Source organism: Larimichthys crocea, chromosome XV, assembly GCF_000972845.2.
Source record: "Larimichthys crocea isolate SSNF chromosome XV, L_crocea_2.0, whole genome shotgun sequence".
In the NCBI taxonomy this organism is placed as follows: Eukaryota; Metazoa; Chordata; class Actinopteri; family Sciaenidae; genus Larimichthys; species Larimichthys crocea.
Genome location: NC_040025.1, coordinates 2,116,553 through 2,135,466, shown reverse-complemented (window position 1 = coordinate 2,135,466; position 18,914 = coordinate 2,116,553). Strand labels below are relative to the sequence as shown.

General features: G+C 41.1%; 1 protein-coding gene across 1 annotated transcript in view; it reads left to right on the top strand.

Moving 5' to 3' along the window:
- Nucleotides 1–1,424: 1,424 nt before the first annotated feature.
- The window catches only part of tafa5l (TAFA chemokine like family member 5, like), a 47,918-nt gene continuing 30,428 nt past the window's right edge, over nt 1,425–18,914 (top strand). Inside the window, exons 1-2 of the mRNA XM_010731553.3 lie at nt 1,425–2,631; nt 16,063–16,212. Of these exons, the coding sequence (XP_010729855.1) occupies nt 2,535–2,631; nt 16,063–16,212 (247 nt within the window). The 5' untranslated portion in view covers nt 1,425–2,534. The remainder of the gene's footprint in view (nt 2,632–16,062; nt 16,213–18,914) is intronic.

Below are 18,914 nucleotides of genomic sequence, written 5' to 3'. Positions count from 1 at the left end.
CTGTTCTGATCGAAGATGACAGCCAAATAACACAGCAGCAATAATGACCACTTTTGATTAAACATAATAATTGCATGTAGTAGACAGTTATAAAGCATGTGCATAAGCATCCAGCATGAATAAATCAGCATTTTTAAAAAGAAAAAAAAAAAAGTTGTTGAGCACAGACTTTTTAAAGTGCACACAGCATTGTGTCAGTGGCATTACTATTATTACAATCCACACATGCCCAAATGCAATTAAAAATAAGTCTGTGTACTATTGGTAAACATGAAAATAATTATGATGGGTAAAAATAAACTGGCATTTTTTCCAACCATGTCAGTCACAGTGATTTATTATGATTAATTACACCGCAACCCCTGCCGGGACGTCACTCTGACAGACTGAAACATGGTTCTTAACTCTGAACTGGCTGAGAAGAAAACAAACCTCAGCTCAGCAGCCAAACTCTCCTTGTTGTTCTTCCACCATCGGCCAAGTAAAGCAAGCTGCCGCTGCTGCTTGTTAGGGTGATGCAGAAAACATCAGCAGATTTAAGGGCATGACACCCTGATGTGGAAGAAAGGTGGGGAATGGGGAAAGTATCCCTTTAATATTAAACCAATGCATAGTCTTTGCAGGGTGAGCCCCAGTAATGTTTCATATATTACTGTGATGATGTGACAGGCCTTGGCCTGCACCAATATGTCATCATAAAAGCCATTCAGTGAAAGGCTGATAGCACAGCAGCACACAGGGGGAACTTCTCCATCTGCTAATAAAGTGCACATTCACTGGTCATGGAATTTGGTGCGTGTGTGTGTGTGTGTATGAGGAGGGTGAGTTATAGTAATGGTCCTCAAGTGGCAAGGGAGTCTTAAATGGCGCTCTTCCAGAAGATAGACTGGCATCTGCAGGGCTTTAGCTCACACACACACACACACACACACACACTCACACACTCTCTCTCAGGGAATGTGCCCCCACTGTATGTGGGCACACTTGAGACCTTATGTGATATTAGGCAATATATAATAATGTAACTCAGAGAGAGCTCTGAGGCACTCCACATGCTACACTGCCAGTCCTCTGAAGGAACAGACCTCTCTCTCATTTTTTCCCAGAATGCCAGTGTGCTTAAATGTTAACTGTAGTCCTCAAGACCATACAGCCCTCAAGGGCGTTTCTCACCTATGAAAGAGGGCATAAAAGACATGGAGGGAAGTAACATGTCAGAATGTGCAGGGAGGCTGCTGCTGCTGCTGCGTTGTGTCTCCCTGTGGGCTGAGATGGGACATCTTACTGTGTATAAATAAGCATCATCATCATCATCTACAGTTTGGGATTTATAGCCTGGGAGCTCAAAGTTTTTTCTCACTTTGCGTTAGGAACTAGGCCACTGTGCGTGTGTATGCGAGAGAGAGAGCAGATGGAAACGTTGTAACTCAAGGCAACTCAGGGTGCAGCAGCAGTAATAGCAGCAGTATTTCCTTCCAAGGGATGAAGAAGGGGAATCCTCTTCTTCGGCGTCGCCTGCATGCAAATGGATCCGGCCGGGTCAGGATAAAGCTGGGTTAACACACTCGTCTGCAACGCAGCACTTGACTTTGAGGGGAGGGGGGGGGGAGCTTTTATTGGAGCACGAGTTTGCGAGGCATCATCACTGACCATTTGCCAGAGCCTCGATAAAGGCGCTCGCACAGGTTGACAAGTGTGTCCAACTTCACCGCACCACCCCGCGCCGACGCGCTTGGAGTGCGTTTTTGTCCGGCGGCGCCGCTCCGCTCCGCTCTGCTCTGCGCCGCTCTGCGCTCTTGTTTTTTTGACGTGACATTTCGCCTGAGCCGCTGTGTGCATGTGTGACCACAATATGACGCATTTGCGCCTTTAGCAGCCGCTGTGCGCGTGTGCTGGAGTGATGCGTTTTCGAATAAGTTTTATCCCTCTGCTGATTGGTATGATCGTCATGTCCGCTTGGGTTAACTTGCGCGTTTCTCTGTAGAGTCACACGGAGCCCGGGCTCGGTGCAGAAGTTGGTTGAGGGGAAATTTGGAATAATAGGAAGAGTGCGGAGCGCAGAGAGGGGAGAAGAAAGAGAAAAAACAGGTGACAGCGGCGTTCAGGGGATGTTGAGCGGCTGAATTTACTACCAGCATCATCAGCATCTCCGTGTGAGGATCAAAACTGCGGGGGACTGCTGCTGCTCACTCCTCTTCCTCTACATACTTCCAGTTTTTTTTTTTTTTTGCAGAAGCCAGCCAGTGGATTTCAGCTCCTGAAACCACAGCTGCGTAAACTTGGCCAGATCTGGTGACACTGTACCCTCTCTCTTTCTCTTTCTCTGTGTGTGGATGGATATGCGGCTCACCGAGGGAATTTGAAAAGCAAGGGGGGATTACTATCAGTCCCTCTCCTATTATAACCTCAAAATGGATGCCGATGACAGGTTGTGGAGACGCCACTGGATTTGCCACTCTCCCGCCGATCTGCTTGACATCTGAGCGGCACAAGCGTTCAAAGTTTGGATAATCTAAAAAGGTTGAAGGTGTAGGATGCAGTCTGGAGTGAAGACGCTCTCCGCAGGTGGAGGTGCGTCACTCTGCTGCCTGCTGCTCCTCTGGCTCATCTACTCCCATCTGCTCAGAGAGGGTAAGGACACTTCTAGCTATTTATTACTTTGTCAGCAGCACCATTGTCTCTGAGGGCTTCTTATTGGGATGCAGCTGCACATGGCGTGGTCAGATCTTGTGATCCTGAAGTAAAATCCCTATAATGTTCAATAAAACAACCCTGCAGGGACTTGTAACGTGTCTGTGTTCATCACTAGTCAATTTATGGTGACCTTGTACCTTGTGGTGTTTTTGTAATCTGATTTGTGAGGTCTATAATAATATTCCTGTAGCAGGTGTATAATACTGAACATAATATATGACATCACTGGACCTAACACATTTTTTTATTTAGTATTCTAGCCCTATAATACCATCAGGGGCTTGTGTGGGGGACCAATCTTTCATGACAAAATTCTTCTAGGACATTTTTAAAGTCTTTTTTTTTTTGCCAAACTAACCACATATTTTTACCTGTTCTGATGCAGGCTCTCTGCTACCATGTGCAATTATATTTTACAGAAACCAGAATTGAGCTTCATGTGAGAAAAGCAACACTGCAGGAAAAAGGCCTGCTGCCTTCAAGCTAAATAATTTCACTTAGGTTAAGGCTATATCCATCCATGGCATGCTTTCCCCTTGAATAATACATCAACTGGTGCAATTACACCTTCACCCTGACACAATAGAAAGCAAAAGGATGTTTCTCTGCACTTCATTGGCCTCTGTTCATGACAAAACATCTCTGATGCCGGTGCTGTCAAAGATGCAGAGAACAGGCTTAAAGCACTCGAACTTGGTGGGAGATGTTGAACACTGAGTTTACAGATTAGATCTTTTAATCAAGCATTGGCCAGCAGCATAATTACTACTCTGGAGGAGGGATAGTGCCTACATCAATGTCTTTGGCAGCTTGCCGGGAACAAAAGTAGACACTGATGTGAAAAATGAACTGACTATGCACTGAAATGTGCTCCCTTTGCCTCTAATTTGCAGTGTTTTCCTTCCAAAATGCTGCTGTCACCAGCCTCTTGTTTCCGCCCCTGAACCGTCTATCAAGCCACTGCATATCATCTGAGGAGTTACAGCTACCCTCACCTTACCCTCAGCCATTTATTATTGACTCATTTTCATCTGAAAATGATCTCATTAGTGCATTATTGTACAAAATCATTCAATCAATCTCTTTTGAACTTTACTAGCTTTGATATTTGTCGAGTGAATAGATTCTCGTGGGACTGGACTGATAGTTAAAACTACTGGGTATGACTTAAGCTTTGACATTCTCTGTGTTCTGTGCTTACTCGTCTTTTACAGCTCTGAGCTGAATTTTAAGAATGAAGTACATAGTATTTTTTAATCCATACTTGTAATCTTCAAATCCCACTAAAATCCTCCCTTTCAAACTGTATGCTTTGACCAGTCAGTGCTGTTGTAAAAGAAGTTCTGACCGCCGCTGCTTTATTGTCATTTTATCTGTTAGTGTAAGACCTGGGTTACAGTATCTTTTATGACTGCTCACCACTGGGAGAGTTTAAACTCCTATGGCTTTCTATGACCAGCTCTCTACCACTTTCACCTTCATGGCCCCTGAGGAGCCTGGAAGCAGTGACGAGTGTGGCTGAACTGGTGGGCAGAGAGAGGTGAAGCCTTGTAGTGGTGAGAGACTGCGTTGCCTCCACCCTGTCTGTAACTCATCTGTCATGGCGGCCAGGACAGGAAATCAAAGCACAGCAACTCTGTCCGTGCACACCATTGGGCCAGCGCCCACAACGATGAATGGCCTGTCAGCCGCTCTCAACGACGCCAGTTTATTCAACGATAAATTTGGAAATGTCTGGATTTCCTCACTGGACCATATTCCGCTTCAGTGGTGCAGTCAGAGAGCGGTGGCAACTCCTCCCTAGGTGTGTGTGTGTGTGTTTGAAAAGGAGGGGGGATGGAGTGTTTTTACCCACATTTGTAAGTCGGAGGTGGACAGACAGTTGGCCTTTGCTCTGACTCAGCTCAAGGAATTCAAATGCCAAGAATAAATTTTAACTTAAAAAGGGAACATGAAAACTCCTCTTTCTAAAATGTGTTTAAATGAGACCATTGTGTATCTTAGAAGTGTAAATCCTCAAGACCCTTCAGCTCTGGGTGTTATATGAAGAAGTTTTAAGTATTTTTTCAGTAATATTTACTTTGTGGTGGGTTTGTAGTGACGGCCCCATGAAGAATTATCACCCATATCTGCAGTTCCCCTTTATTCCACTGAGCTTTTTAGCCTCTCTTAGCTCATTGTTTTGGTTTTGGGTTTTCAAGTCCAGGACCTCATTTTGAGCAGCAACAGGTAGCTATTATCAACAGAAAAGGTTTAATAAAGTCACTGTGGTTACACCACCACGTTTTGACTATGATACCAAGCCTAATTTTATCCAAAATCCATGGTGATGAAAACACAGTCAGAGAGAAATGCATGGCAAGAATAGCATGTTGTCAATATTTTAGAGACCCCCCAAAAATTTCACAAAAGATTTTTTTTTTTTTTTTCAGAGAAGCTCATATCTTATTAAGAGGAACCAAGCTCCCCTGGCTCCACAGTAGTTCACATCCTGCTTTTCTCTACTTTCTGCAGATAATCTGCAGAAATGTTGAAACTCACTTCCACAGAAAAACAGACTTTTATTTACAATGCGGGCAGCAGCACATATCATTAATATAAGAAGATAAGTTGGATCCAACTGACTTGAATCAATCAGAGCTATATCCTAAACTTGCTGTCATATTAGTACAGCAGACAAGAATGCTGCTTTTTGCAGCGCATGTCACAAGTCATAACTAGCGTGTCACTTTGATTTCTTTGAATACTTCAATCAGTGCTTCCGAAACACAAATAACAGTGTCCTGAAGCCGGGGAGCAGAAACGACAATCTATCCTGTCATCCCGCTCTGCAGTGCAAGCTGTCGATGGGAATGACAGCACACATTTTATGAGACACATCTACAGGCTGTGTCACTAACTGTGGCTTTACAATCAGTACAGAGCTCCATTGATGACGGACTTACACAGTCAGTCCACTCTTTGTGCCGTGGACGCTGCAATGTGTCTTATGTTTCCTGTCCAAATGTCCAAAATTATTCCGGATGCTATCACACTTGTATCACCTTTAACAAATCAGCTCCTGTGTGGGAAACAGCGAGTCTGCATAGAGAACCAGAATGATACATTTAAAAAACCTTGGTTGGTATTCTCTTTTAACTCAGTTAGCAGGGCCTATCCATCCAAGCATTAAACTAATCAGAGCAGCAGAGAATTACTGACTTTTTTGGAGTGAAAAGGATGATTTCCATTCTAGTCTTCTTCAAGGCGGCATTAGGCATGCAAAGGGAGACCTGCTTTGATTATGACCTTGGTTGTAAATTCTAAGCAAATCATCAAGGCCTGCTTCTATAGGCGGCAGAGCTGTTAAAGTATGAGCATCTTTATGGAACAAAATGAAAAGAATTTTTACAGCTAAATCAATTTGGCAGCACACAAAGCTCATATTTCATAGCTCCCTGAATATGAATTCTTTCTAGCCGTCAGCTTTGACCTCCCCTGTGGTTGAGTGTAGTGCACCGCTCAGTGTATTTCTGCATTGTTATTTTCTCTGCGGAAAGCTCTGGGCTTGAAACTGCTCTATCATTGGCAGAGTGGTGTAAATTATTTGAGTTATGTTCCTTCAGTTTTATGTCCTGTTCTATTTTCTGCCCGATGCCATGATCATGATTTTCTGAGCGGGCTGTGCCCGGTTCATGCAATCATGTACTGCTGTACGGTACTTATGGGCTCACAATAGTCTTCTGATGCTCACCATTTTCTCTGTGTCTGCGTTAAAGAAGGAGGTCATCCTGGAGGACTATCTGAGTGAAATTTTAAGTGAGTCACTATGGCTTTACAATCCTCTCTGCATTACATTCAGCAGAGCCACTGTTTGCTTTTGCAAGGCATATTGCACATTCAGTCTTTATGCCTCAAGCCTGTATTCATCCACAACCAATTGTCTGAGTGTACTCTACATTGTAATATCTCTGCAGCCCAGACTGTGCTGCATCACTGCAACAGAAATCTATCATAAGCCACCTCCATCATGTGTACCGTACAAGACATGTCGCAGACCAGGCCTAAATTACAGTGTCAGTCCTAGCAGGGGATGTATGTAAGGGGAATATTTTCTATTTTAAAGCAGCCCTTGGCAATGTCACACAATGGCAGAGCTGAATGTTAGAGAGTAGAAACTAACTGCAAAAGACCTAGAAGTCCTATAAAGTGACGTTAGTGAACTATACAGCATCTATTGCTTTCCGGTGAGAAAGGAAACAATCTAACGCTGTTAAGTCCGGCTTTCTCCCGAGGGAGCGCCATCCTACCGCTGCTACGAGAAGTTTCAATTTGTCATTCCCTGTGGGTGGAGTAGCGCACACACCTGACACGAGAATTAAATTTGGGCAAATAGAGCACATCTCTGGCGTCTCAGTTGGTGGGAGTGCAGTGCTTTTCTCCTTTTCCCTGCATCCCCACTGGGTGCTCGTGATTGAACAAAAATCACACTTGGTGCAGCTTTAAAAAAAAAAAAAAAAAAAAAAAAAAAAATCCCCACCTTTGAATACAATGCAGGTACACGTTTGTGAATATGAAAAGCTGTCGAGAACAGAAACTCCAATACGTATTGTCATCAGGATATGAGAGCTGGAGCAGCTCTTCGGAACAATAAAAAGGTGGGCCAGCATAGTGCTTATTTTACTGCTTGCAGATAAATGAGCTTCATCCTGTAATAGCATAACATGACCCTCATCTCCAATAGTCACCTCGGCTGCTCCTCTGCTTCCCTTTACCATCGCGTCTGATTTATTTCCGTCAGCTTCAGATTAAATTGAATACTTAGACCCATTACAGATCCTCTGACTTCAGCTGAGAGTTCAGTTGCATAAATATTGATCGGACTACTGTAGAGTATTCAAATAGCAGGTGAAATCAAGCAGTGGTATTCTCTTTAAACCAAGCACACTAATATAAAGCGTATGTTTCGCTCCACTGCTCTGCTGCCCTACTTGTTTAGCAGCAGAAGATCATGACAGTGTCAGAAAGTGTATAGCATGGGGTCAGTCAAACATCTGCCTTTCTCACCTGGTGTCCTATTACATGCCACCCACTGTGCTGCACCCGTCAAATGGTGTTAAGGTAATGAGATGCACTTGACTGTGGGTGCCTTGACTAGCATATGTTCAGTCGGATAAGATAGCTGTTTGATGTCATCCTGAGTTGTTAATAACAGACAGAGCTGGCTGATCAAAATGGGCATGAAGGGAAGATTAAATCTTTAATCAGAGCAGCAGTGGAGAGTAAATCCAGAGAAAAATCACTTAGATTACCTTTTTATTTGCAGGACTGAGTTGGTTAGCCTTTTTAGTTAATGTAACACTGTGAATAAAGATATTTTGTCAAGTTAGTGGTGACTAACTTAGCAAACAATCCAATTGATGTGCCACACGTAAGGACACTATTATATTCATATTAGTGCTGAAACAATTTGTTTATTCAACAGAAAAGAATTGGGAATTATTTGATGATTTATTCATCATTAAAGCAACATTGTGTGGAATTTGGTATTTTTACAAGTTTCAAAGTGCAATACCACTGTTGTAAATATGGACAGCTGTACACCTGTATTTCTTATGAATCTATTCCTTATAATCAGAGTAGTCAACGTTGCTAACAGCCAAACATTAAGCAAGTGCAACTAATCAAGACATAGCAGCCAGCTAATATTACTTACTGTACTAGTCCAACAGAAAGAAGCCCAGCTCGGTGTCTGTCTTTCAGCCTTTTATTTCACAAAGCTCTCACCACCGACTAAAGTTCATTCCCAGATTTATTCCTGTCGGCAGTCTCTTGCTTGGTCACATTCTCCTTTTCTCTTCTTAGATTCCTCCGCCAATGTCCTCTTCTGTCTTTTCATCTCGCTCATTATGTCCATTGAGGCTGCTGAGCCCGGTCACATGCTACTCTTCTTGCCCAGCTCCAGTTCTTGCATGACACCGACTGTCACACGCTGTCACTGTTGGCATTCCAACATGCGTTGGACCTGAAAACCTCCTCTGACCCTCACCTCCTCCTGGTGGTCCAAAACGCTCCTCTGGTGCGTTGGGCTCACAGTCTGGGCAGCCCAACTAACAAACTCAGCTAACATTAGCTAACAGCAGCTATAGTTCTCCACAGTTTACTGTTCATCAGGAAATTCTGCAGCGTTGGTATGTGACTTAGTGCAATAAAGCATTAAGTGCTTGTTGTAGGTGATCGTACCCAGAGCAATGATCTCTAATTTAATGGTAGATGGTAATATTTTGGGGTTCTGGAGTGTTGGTAGGACAAAACAAATGTGATCAACATTTTTCACAGTTTTCTTAATCCATTAATCAAGAAAACAATCGTCAAATAAATCAATAACAATAATCTAATCCTCTCAATGTGTTCCAATCATATTCAGCAAACCTTTTAAACAGTGCAAACCTGTCTTAAATTGTTTGTTTGAACTTACCACATTACCACATGCACATTTTTCATTCATCATTATTTCATCATTAACTTGTTCGACACCTTACCCAAATTTAAATCATAATTTCAAACTCCAAGTTTGAAGTCGTGTTGCTAGACATCAGCAGTTGAGAAGATAACAAGTCTACGATGTCAGTCGTCAAATTAGGTCAACCAGGAAAGATGAGAGAATATCATTACAACTGTCAACATGTTGTCCTTGCAGAGATGTGATGTGCAGAAATAAAGAGGGAATGGTCTCACTAGAATGCTAAAATATATCCATTGTCTACTAAAGCAAAGCGGTCTATGACTTATAGAAGACAAGGGATGTTCACTTGGACAGTGAGTTGCATAAAGTTGTTAATCCTCTTAGCAAATTGACAAGCATGCACATCACATTATAATGTGAACAGAATATTAAGTTTACATAAATAAATAAAATAATTTTCTTATCTAAATAAGAGAAAATTTGTGTCCTCCTTTATCACATCTGTGCTTCACGAGTGCTTATTGAACGAGGTCTATTCTCTCAGCTTGTCAGATCTGCTGCTGTATATTGAATATTTTGGGGGTTTGGACTGTTGGTCGGACTAAACAAACATTTTTTCAACATCTAGCATTTGGTTGAAGCGTAGGGTTCTCCACCACCATCCTTATGTGAGTGTGTTTGAATGAGAGGTTTTACAATATCCTTTGTCCTCCCTACATGGACATTACTATATTAAAAGCAGTCCATTTGAATGGTGCAATTAGCGCTTAATTAATAATTATAGTAATCATTAGTTGCAGCCTTAAACATAAGGCTTTCAAAGAGAAAAACGTAAATCTAAGCAGGATGTATGATTTGTAGTGATATGAAGTTGAAATTAAAATTTGATGACAGCAGACTCTACAAATCAATCTTGACTGATTACCTGCACCATTAATAATTACACTATCTCACACAGTGTTTTAAATCTTCCATAAAAAAATCAAGTGAATTCATATCTGAATTAATGCATGTTAATATGATTGTCATGCTCTCTAAACTAGTGCTTTGTCGGCAGCCCCATTTTCATCCTTAAGAACGGCGCTTCTATCAAGGCAGGAACATACAATGGAATGAAGATAATCACTCATACTTATTATTGTATGCCAGTGTAGTGATTAGAGTTTGATTGGCTCTCTCAGGGAAAACCGGTTAGATTCAATGCCAAGAAGTTTAAGCCGAGCCAGCGCTCTACGACACTGCGCTATAGCTGTGTCTTTATGGGGAATAATACCAAATACAATACATATTGTCATGAATAATTAACTGTGCTTGCTTTACAATAAGTGGGATTTTTAATAAATAGGTTTGAACAGTAGTTTGCAGAGGCGCTCTTTGCAATAAAACATTGAAAACCTCACTTCCATCTTTAGCAGCCCGCAAGTAATTACAATCTATAAAGGAAGATTGTTTTAATATGGAAATGAAATCCTTGTCATAGTTCATTCAGTGCAGCCTGTCATATAATTTTATGGCAAATTCCCTGAGGAAAAGCAGAGCAAGCTCCCAATCTGGTCTCACTTGTATGGGAGCAGTGCGGAGCTGCTGCCTGATGTGTTTGTTATATCTGATATAGGTATTTTATCAGTTAGGACTAGCTACTGATGTAGCAGCACAGTCTTAATTAAAGAGACAAACAAGAAGAAAGATAAGCTACAATGAAACATTGAGTTAAGTTGATAAGTACAAGTGTCTACAATAAGGAAGAGTAAATAGATTGCTAGATGTTAACAGGAGAGATGATAATTGGTGATTTTCTGAATTCCTCTATATTCGCCAGTATAATGTATCTAGAGTTGAATTACCTCATCATGCCGAGCAGTTCTCAATCCTGCAGTGACGCACTTTGAATCAGGGGAACGCTGTGAAAGCGAGTGTGGACTCTTGGCAGCTTATTTCAAACGGAGATATTAAGATATTTGTGCTCCTGTACTTTGGTGATCTGCAGTGTGTCTGATCAAAGCGCCGATATGTAGAGCACAGACGCACGTCTTTGCTCTGAGCTGTGTGTTTGAATCCGTGTATGCGCTGCCACTTTGCAATTGTACACTGTTGTGATGCAGTGATAAGGTCATCGGGCTGCCAGTCAGTGCTGAGAGTCAGTCTATGCGCTCCACATCGGCTTCCTCTAGCCCTCTAGATGTCATATCTGACAATACCCAGAGTCTGGACGGCAACGTGGCTCCATCCTTCACTCAGCATGATCCTTGCAGCAGCAGCCGTATACGCATTTCATCATATGAAACAGAGACGAGGCCAAGTGTCTTTATGCTGCTGAGTGACAGGAACCTCCTGTCACATGAATTAACTCCTGTATGTATGATGGACCTCTGGCTGTGGAGCTTAGGGCACTTTACAAAGTACACCCCTCCCCCTGCATATCCACCCAGACACACACACACACACACACACTAGACAACTCCCTCCTCCACCTTACTATTCTCCTCCTTCAGGCTTATTGCATGAAGCCCATTCATCTGTTCAGTGTTGAAACATGGCAAAGAGCTGATATGTGATGGCACCCCTGTCATCCAAGCACCCACCAAGTATATAGGGACTTGCCTCAGCAAAAAGAGAGAGAAGGGTGGGCGGATGGGTAAGTGGTTGGTAGAGGGTAGGGGAGGGTACGTGGAGGGGAGGCGAGGGTGGGCAGCGAGGCACTATGAAATGAAATGCGCTTAGCAGTTCTTCATAGAGGTGATTGTGTTTTATGACTCCCAAGACTCGTCTAGGTAATAATTTTATGTAGAAATACACCAATCTTATCAGCCTAAATCACAAAGTGTGGCTGCCGCTGAGACCAGCATCCATCCACTAATCCATTAATTGAGATGCAGATTTGTCCTATTTGTCCTGGCTGAAGTTTGGTGTTGAGTAAGGGAGTAAAAAATACTTTAAGAAAAGTCATAAGCCTTGCTAGCAGGCCTTAGAAGCTGCAAACAGGCAACAGGGACCAAAAGAGTGTTACTTGATTTATGATCATTTGATATGCAGTCAGTGTAGATGGTAAATGTAGTCAATCGAAACCATAAAAAATCCTCAATTTGTGCTTATAGTCCTCCTGTTGGCAGAGCTACCAGGAAGCATTGCACTAGCTGCTGGGTGCTGATCAAAGTTAAACAATGTTGCCAAGCAAATGAATGCCTGCAGTATGACCATCTCTTTTTTACACATAGCTATATCGACATATTCAAGCTCTGAGATGAAACCTGTGATCACTGCATGTGTCACATGACATTTTACTGCAATTCCTTGACCCATAAGAACGCAGTGAGGATTTTATTGCTTCGGTTGACTACATTTACCATCAACACTGATTGAACACTACAATACACACATTAAATGTGGCAAATCCACATGACTACAGGCTAGTTACATGAGAAAATTGATGCCATTCTATCTGTCCATTGCATTTCCTTGCCAGGCTATAGTGTTGTGTTTCATAAAATTATCATAAACTAAATGATACAATAATCTGGCTTTAACCTGTGCTGTTGTTGATGGGTACTGAAAGGTTATTTGACATTGTTAGTGCACAGATAATTGTAATTATCAGCCGGGGAGGTCATTGGAGCCCAAAGTTAATTTTAATTTCAAATTAATTTTTGCCTACTGGGTTAATCCAGCTGTGGCCAAGAGATATTGTGAGCTAATGATGGGTCTCAGGGTCACCATTAATTAGTCAGACTCATCATCTGGAATATCTCCAAGATGTCTTTCTCTGAAATTTAGCAGCTTCTGAAACTTCTCAGTCTCTCAGCTCCTGCTGAGGTAATTTTATGAGTCATTTGTGTTGATCAACAAACCTTTCAACCTTTGCCATTATTACAGCCGTTTCATGCTATCGAGCAGTTAGCATCTCACTTAATGAACCTGCGAGGGTGTTGGGAAGAGCTGGAAACAGCAGTATAAAGGAGTGATGGTTGGTGAATGCCAGGGATTGACCTCACAGGAACTGCAGCACAGACTCTAATCTACCTTCACTGAGCTGATTTTATTTCAGTGTCAGCCTGAATGGCTTTCTCTGGCAGCTTTCCATTCAATAAAGAAAAGAAGGAAGAGGCTGTGTTTTCCAGAGCATTACAAAGGTGAAGTGAGTTTCTCCAACTTTTTTTTCTGAGCCTTGCTCTTCAGCCTAGAATGGATAAATTGTGATGTACTTTTTTAACTTCACGTTTATATATATAGTATATGCACATATTAAAAAATGTGCTGAGTTCAAGCTGAGTCAGATTTCATGTAATCACATATTAGTATTGTTTCACTGCAGTTCAGCAGGTTATTGATTTGTTTTTTATCTCTCATTTGAGGCTGGAACAAATCTCTCTTTAAATTGAAAAGACAAAGGTGATACAGAGAATTTGTCATCTACATATATTGAAACTTTTGTTCCTCCAAATGTTTTTGAAAGCAGCAGACACCCGCAAGCAATTTACTGTGATTAAAGTGTGTTTATCTATCAAATGCAAGACTATTAACGGTTAATAATTCCCCTTAAACGCACCAAGGAGGCCTAAATAAAAGACAATTAAATATGTTCCCTTGGGTTTCCAAATAATTTACCCAAACAAAACTGCTGCCTAAACAGTAAGTGTTCAGTCGAACTGTCGGCTACAAAAGGCCACACTGAGGGTTTATTTAATCAATCTAAACACTAGAAACATCATTGTTCAAGCCGTTCTTTTGTTTGCCAGTTTTCAGTGTGACTCATTAGAAATTGTCGTCATGCATCATCATGCATGAGCCACATCACCAATTCTAGGCACAAAGCTCATCTCTTCACCTTGACAATAGTTTGACACAGGTGTACTGAATGTTTGAATGCTGAGCGGCTCTGGCTGCTAGAAAATTCATCTCTTGCTGTTACAAACTGTTAAATAAATTCACCCAAACTCACTCAATATTTCAAATGAACATGATTCAAATTGTAATAATTTCATCATGCAGTTTGCCAACTAAAAGTTTAAAAAGTGTTTTTAACTTTTAGCTTTTTAACTCCCCTGACATGAAAAAGTCAAGATGATGAAGAACGGTTATTTAAGAAATATTTTCCTCTCTCCGAAGTAGTCCATTGCAGCTGAAACACCCATGTGGGTTGTAGGTTTCTCCACTTCATGTAATTAATTTAGAAATCACATTCTGACAAACTTGATACTAAGAAAACCTGCTGAACCACAGGTCCCTGGCAAGGGAGTCATCCATCAATTTGTAATGCCTGGGGAGCTCTGAAGTAATTCTCTGTGCTTGGATAGAGGTGTAAGAATAGCACTTTCAACAGAGACGAAAGAGATTTCTGAGAAAGGTAATCATCACCTTAAGACAGTCTGTCCATTTGCCATTTCAGTAGAGCTTAACTTGGCTTGAAAAATGGTCAGTTGTAGTAACACCATGACCAGCAGCAACTGCCATGTCAACTGAGTCACACGTTATTTCAGACAGTGGTCCATGTTCCAACTTCAATACTCATATTCAAAATAGAAAAACAACTTTTGAAATCCAGTTTTCTTTCCCCCGTGACAAATGTAAAATTGAGATTTTCAACATAGAACATACTGGTCTAGAGTTAGCATGCTAACATTTACTGATCAGCAATAAACCCATTATACAGCTGAAGCTGATGAGAGTATTTGGACAAACTGACAGGAAAAGGTCACCAAAAACATAACAACTCATCCCGAGGAGGACATGAACTTCATGGCAATCTATCCAAGAGTTGTTTGTGTTGTGTTAGCAAATTTGTTTAGTCCATTCAGCCATCCATTGTATATGAAATTGTCTGTGAATGTTCATTGCATTCAGAAGATGTAAAGCATTTTAGTGATCCACTGACCTTCCTTCTAGTGCCACCATTAGGCCAAAATCTCAGTGACAAATAGTAAAGTCTAATGAACAGATTTCCATGAAGTCTTCCGGGCACATTGCTGCTTCCCAGAATATGACATCCTTCCACATCCCATGAGTTTTACTCTCATTACTCTCATCACAAACTCACCTATGCACACACAATATCTTAAAATGTGCTCTGAGCTACACACCAAAGTAAGTTGTTGCCTTGCCAATCTGCCCATATCAGTATCTGATTTGTTGTTAGTGGGACGACATTGTTTGTCTTTGCTTTCTAAAATGCATATAGTTACGATCAAGGTCATTGTTTTTCACTGTTGGTAAGAAACATGAAACAAACATCAGTGTCTCCTTGTTAAAGTCACACTTTGTTGACCACCTACCCCCTACTCCTCTCTAGGGGGTTTTGCTGTGCTGTGACAATGTCAATGCCACCTTTGCTTCTGACAGACAAAAGTCTGTATTTGCCCATAACATGACTTTGTCAGGTACACATAAACCTAGGTTCTTTTTCTGTTGAGAAAAGTCTTGATATGTCATGTCATTACTATGAAATTTGCTGAGCACATTCACGCTACTAATCAGAAAAAACACTTGATTTTATTGCCAACACTCTAACGAAAGAAAACCAGTCAGTTTGATATTTTTTCCTTTTGTCTTTTCATGTTTTCGACTTTCATGTTTTCGGCTTGTTAACTTACTGTTATGATTAAAATAGAAAATGTCCTTTCAACAAATTCTTGGAGGGATCTTTGTTTTTCACATGATCATGATATGATCATATCATATGAACATACTGTATTACAAGTAAAGAGGCATTCTAGCCTGCTGCTTTTAAGGCATTGAAATCAGTTTCTCTATTTGAGACTTTAAACAAGGGTATTAACTATGCAGTGCCACGCAGACAAAAAAAAGGGGCTCTTCGTCCAGGCTGCCTATTGTTTGGACCGTTGAATACCAGTTGCTCCTCTGTAATATGTTCATTACAGTCTCATTATGCTAATGTGATGTACTTTGTTCCTCGGTGCTGTGTTTGGCAGGCCAGTTGGCGGTGGGAACCTGTGAGATAGTGATGCTCAACAGAGACAGCAGTGTTCCCAGACGGACCATCGCTAGGCAGACGGCCCGCTGTGCCTGCCGGAGAGGCCAGATCGCCGGTACCACCAGGGCAAGACCGGCATGTGTAGATGGTAAGTTGAATGACCTTTTTTAAACCATAGGGAGGGCAGATTTGTGAGTCAAAACAACAGGCGAAATGGTTAGGGAAGCTTGTGACTACTGCTGACCCAGCAATCCCAAATGTATGAACGTGAAAGCATGGTGGTGCTAGAAAGGAGAAACAATCTGTGGGTAAATAAATGTTGAATTAATGGAAAAAGGTTCCCCAGATGGCCCTTAGGAACATTGAAAACAGTTTAATTTTACCGTAATTTAATTCACTGGAAGTTATCCCATTTATTGAGAGTGCAACCATTACTATTCCCACCTTAGGCGCCTTTGTCTCACCTGCAGTGACCATTTAATTTATCACTGCAACAACAATGTTCTGGCAGTTGGTCAAAACACTTGAATATGTGTCTATGTGGGGTTCATTGCATGAATCCCAGCTTTAGACCCCTTAATTACCCACACAGCAGTGCTGTGTTTAAGCTTGAATTACTCTCTGAACATTTATTTGGTTGAAATAAGATTGGCCTTTAATGTTCACACACAACACAGCATCATATTGATGTACTGTGAAAGGTATATTCTTAATAGTCATGTTAGTTGAAAGAATTGTTTAGAAGTAGAAGTAGCTAATTGCTGCTTAAGCAAGCCACACCACAGAGATTTCTAATGGAGCTACATGGAGTCATCAAGCTTGCAAGGTAATCAATAAATTACAGCCGACCGTCACATTTGCAGTGGAAGCTCTTTTAAACATATGTAAAACACATTTTTACCAACTCAGACAAACTCACTGAAGTATTTCAACAGATCTTACTGCAGAACACACCTACCACAGGGACAGGACACAGCAGATTGGTAATGAATTTTGGGAAGCACAACTCAAATCTGCAAGGGCGTCACAGAAGGCACTCGTACTGCATCACAGCAGTCCCAGTGGGAAGCTAATATAATATATTATAAACAACATTAACAAAAAATAGTAAACAACATTAGAGTAAAAAATACAGCAGTGACTAAAAATACATGAAATAAACAGTGATAATGCCAAGTAATGGCATCTGGAATCATTAACTCTGCTCCAACAGCATCCATAGACCTTTTTTCACAGGCAACATTTTGACATAACAGGAACATCATGAAAAATCATAAGAGGAAAAGCACAGGTGTAACTATTAACATTAATGATAGATCCGTTCCATTATGTGTCCCATTCCAGTGAACCAGCATGCGCAATAACAGGCCTCTACATCTGGCACACCTGAATGCAATGTAGTCATTATTAATGTTATTTCAGTCAGAGATAGTTAAATCGACAACATGAGATTCCACGTAAGGTGGAGGCTGATGAGGTGGAGGCAGCTGTGACACCAAACATTGTTGGCACGAGGTTGTCAGGTTCTAATGACCGCGATGTACACATGCATGGATATGATTGGATGTTACTAGGTACACAGGTGCGAATGAGCCAATTACTGTTAAGCACACTGCAAACCAATCAGACACAAATGCAACATTAAGCTCTATCTGAAATAACACTATACTTCATTAATTACACCTGTACTTTGCACAATAAAATGTCACATGTCACTTTTTTGTCTCATCTCTCTGGTGTCATAGTAAGTGTGGGACAGTAGGAAGATTAAAAATGTGTCATATCCTGTTTGATTACACACAGTGGCAGCAAGAATGGCTGGAAGTGAAAGTAACATTGCTACAGGCTTCACTATGAAATAGGATAGTGTTGTGGTGGTTTGATTTTAAAAATAGATCTAGAAAAAGGTGCAACACAACAAACTTCTTTCACCGTTGTGGAGGAAGTCTCCAGTGAGATAGACAGTCAAACAAACAACTTCAATACTGTCTTTGTCTTTGATTTATTCATCAGAGTAAGAATAAAATGAGGTTAAAAAGACTGACAATATGAGTCTACAACTGGAATATATAAGATGATCATTCCAAAGAATACCAGGCAGAGAATACCAAGTCACAATTATTTCAGCTGAAGGTCAGAGATACTTACACACACGATGGTTCAGAGTCTGACAAGAGTAATACAAGTAATACACATTTATACTGTTTCTACCTTGCATGTAACGTGAGCAGAAAACCTTCCACTTGGTTACAAGAAACTAAAGTCTGTCTAAAGGCAGTCTGACCCTTACCTTTAGCTTTTTAATCTAGTCTGCTACCCAACACTCGGCAGACAGTCACAGAAAACTGTAGTCACAGAGCACAGCAAAACAATTCACAACTCAGTTCAAGGTTAACTGTGTAATGGGTACATTTTGTCACCACAACAATCTTGCACCAAAGAATCCGGCCGAGTATAACCAGTATTGTAACAGTATAACCAGTATAAGCCAGAAATAATGTGATGTGATTACTACAATCAAGCCAAATCATTGACAAGTTGCTTTAATGATATATTAAATAAATAATGAAGAATTAGCAATGAAATATTTGTCAGAATTTATCATATTGTCTTAAAAAATAACCTTATCGAAGGCCACATCATCTGTCTCCATCTTAGTCAGCAACCCCAAAGAAAAAGCTCCAAGAGAACAAAATGTGTGGGATTCCTTCTTAGTCCATTAAAAGCAACTGCCGATGTAATCTAGTTGTTTAACCAGCCAATCGATAATCACTTTGCGTGTCTCCCTTTTTGATGCCTCTTAGACTGTTTGACTGCTAACTATGTGATGGGTTGTCTACATTAGACCTC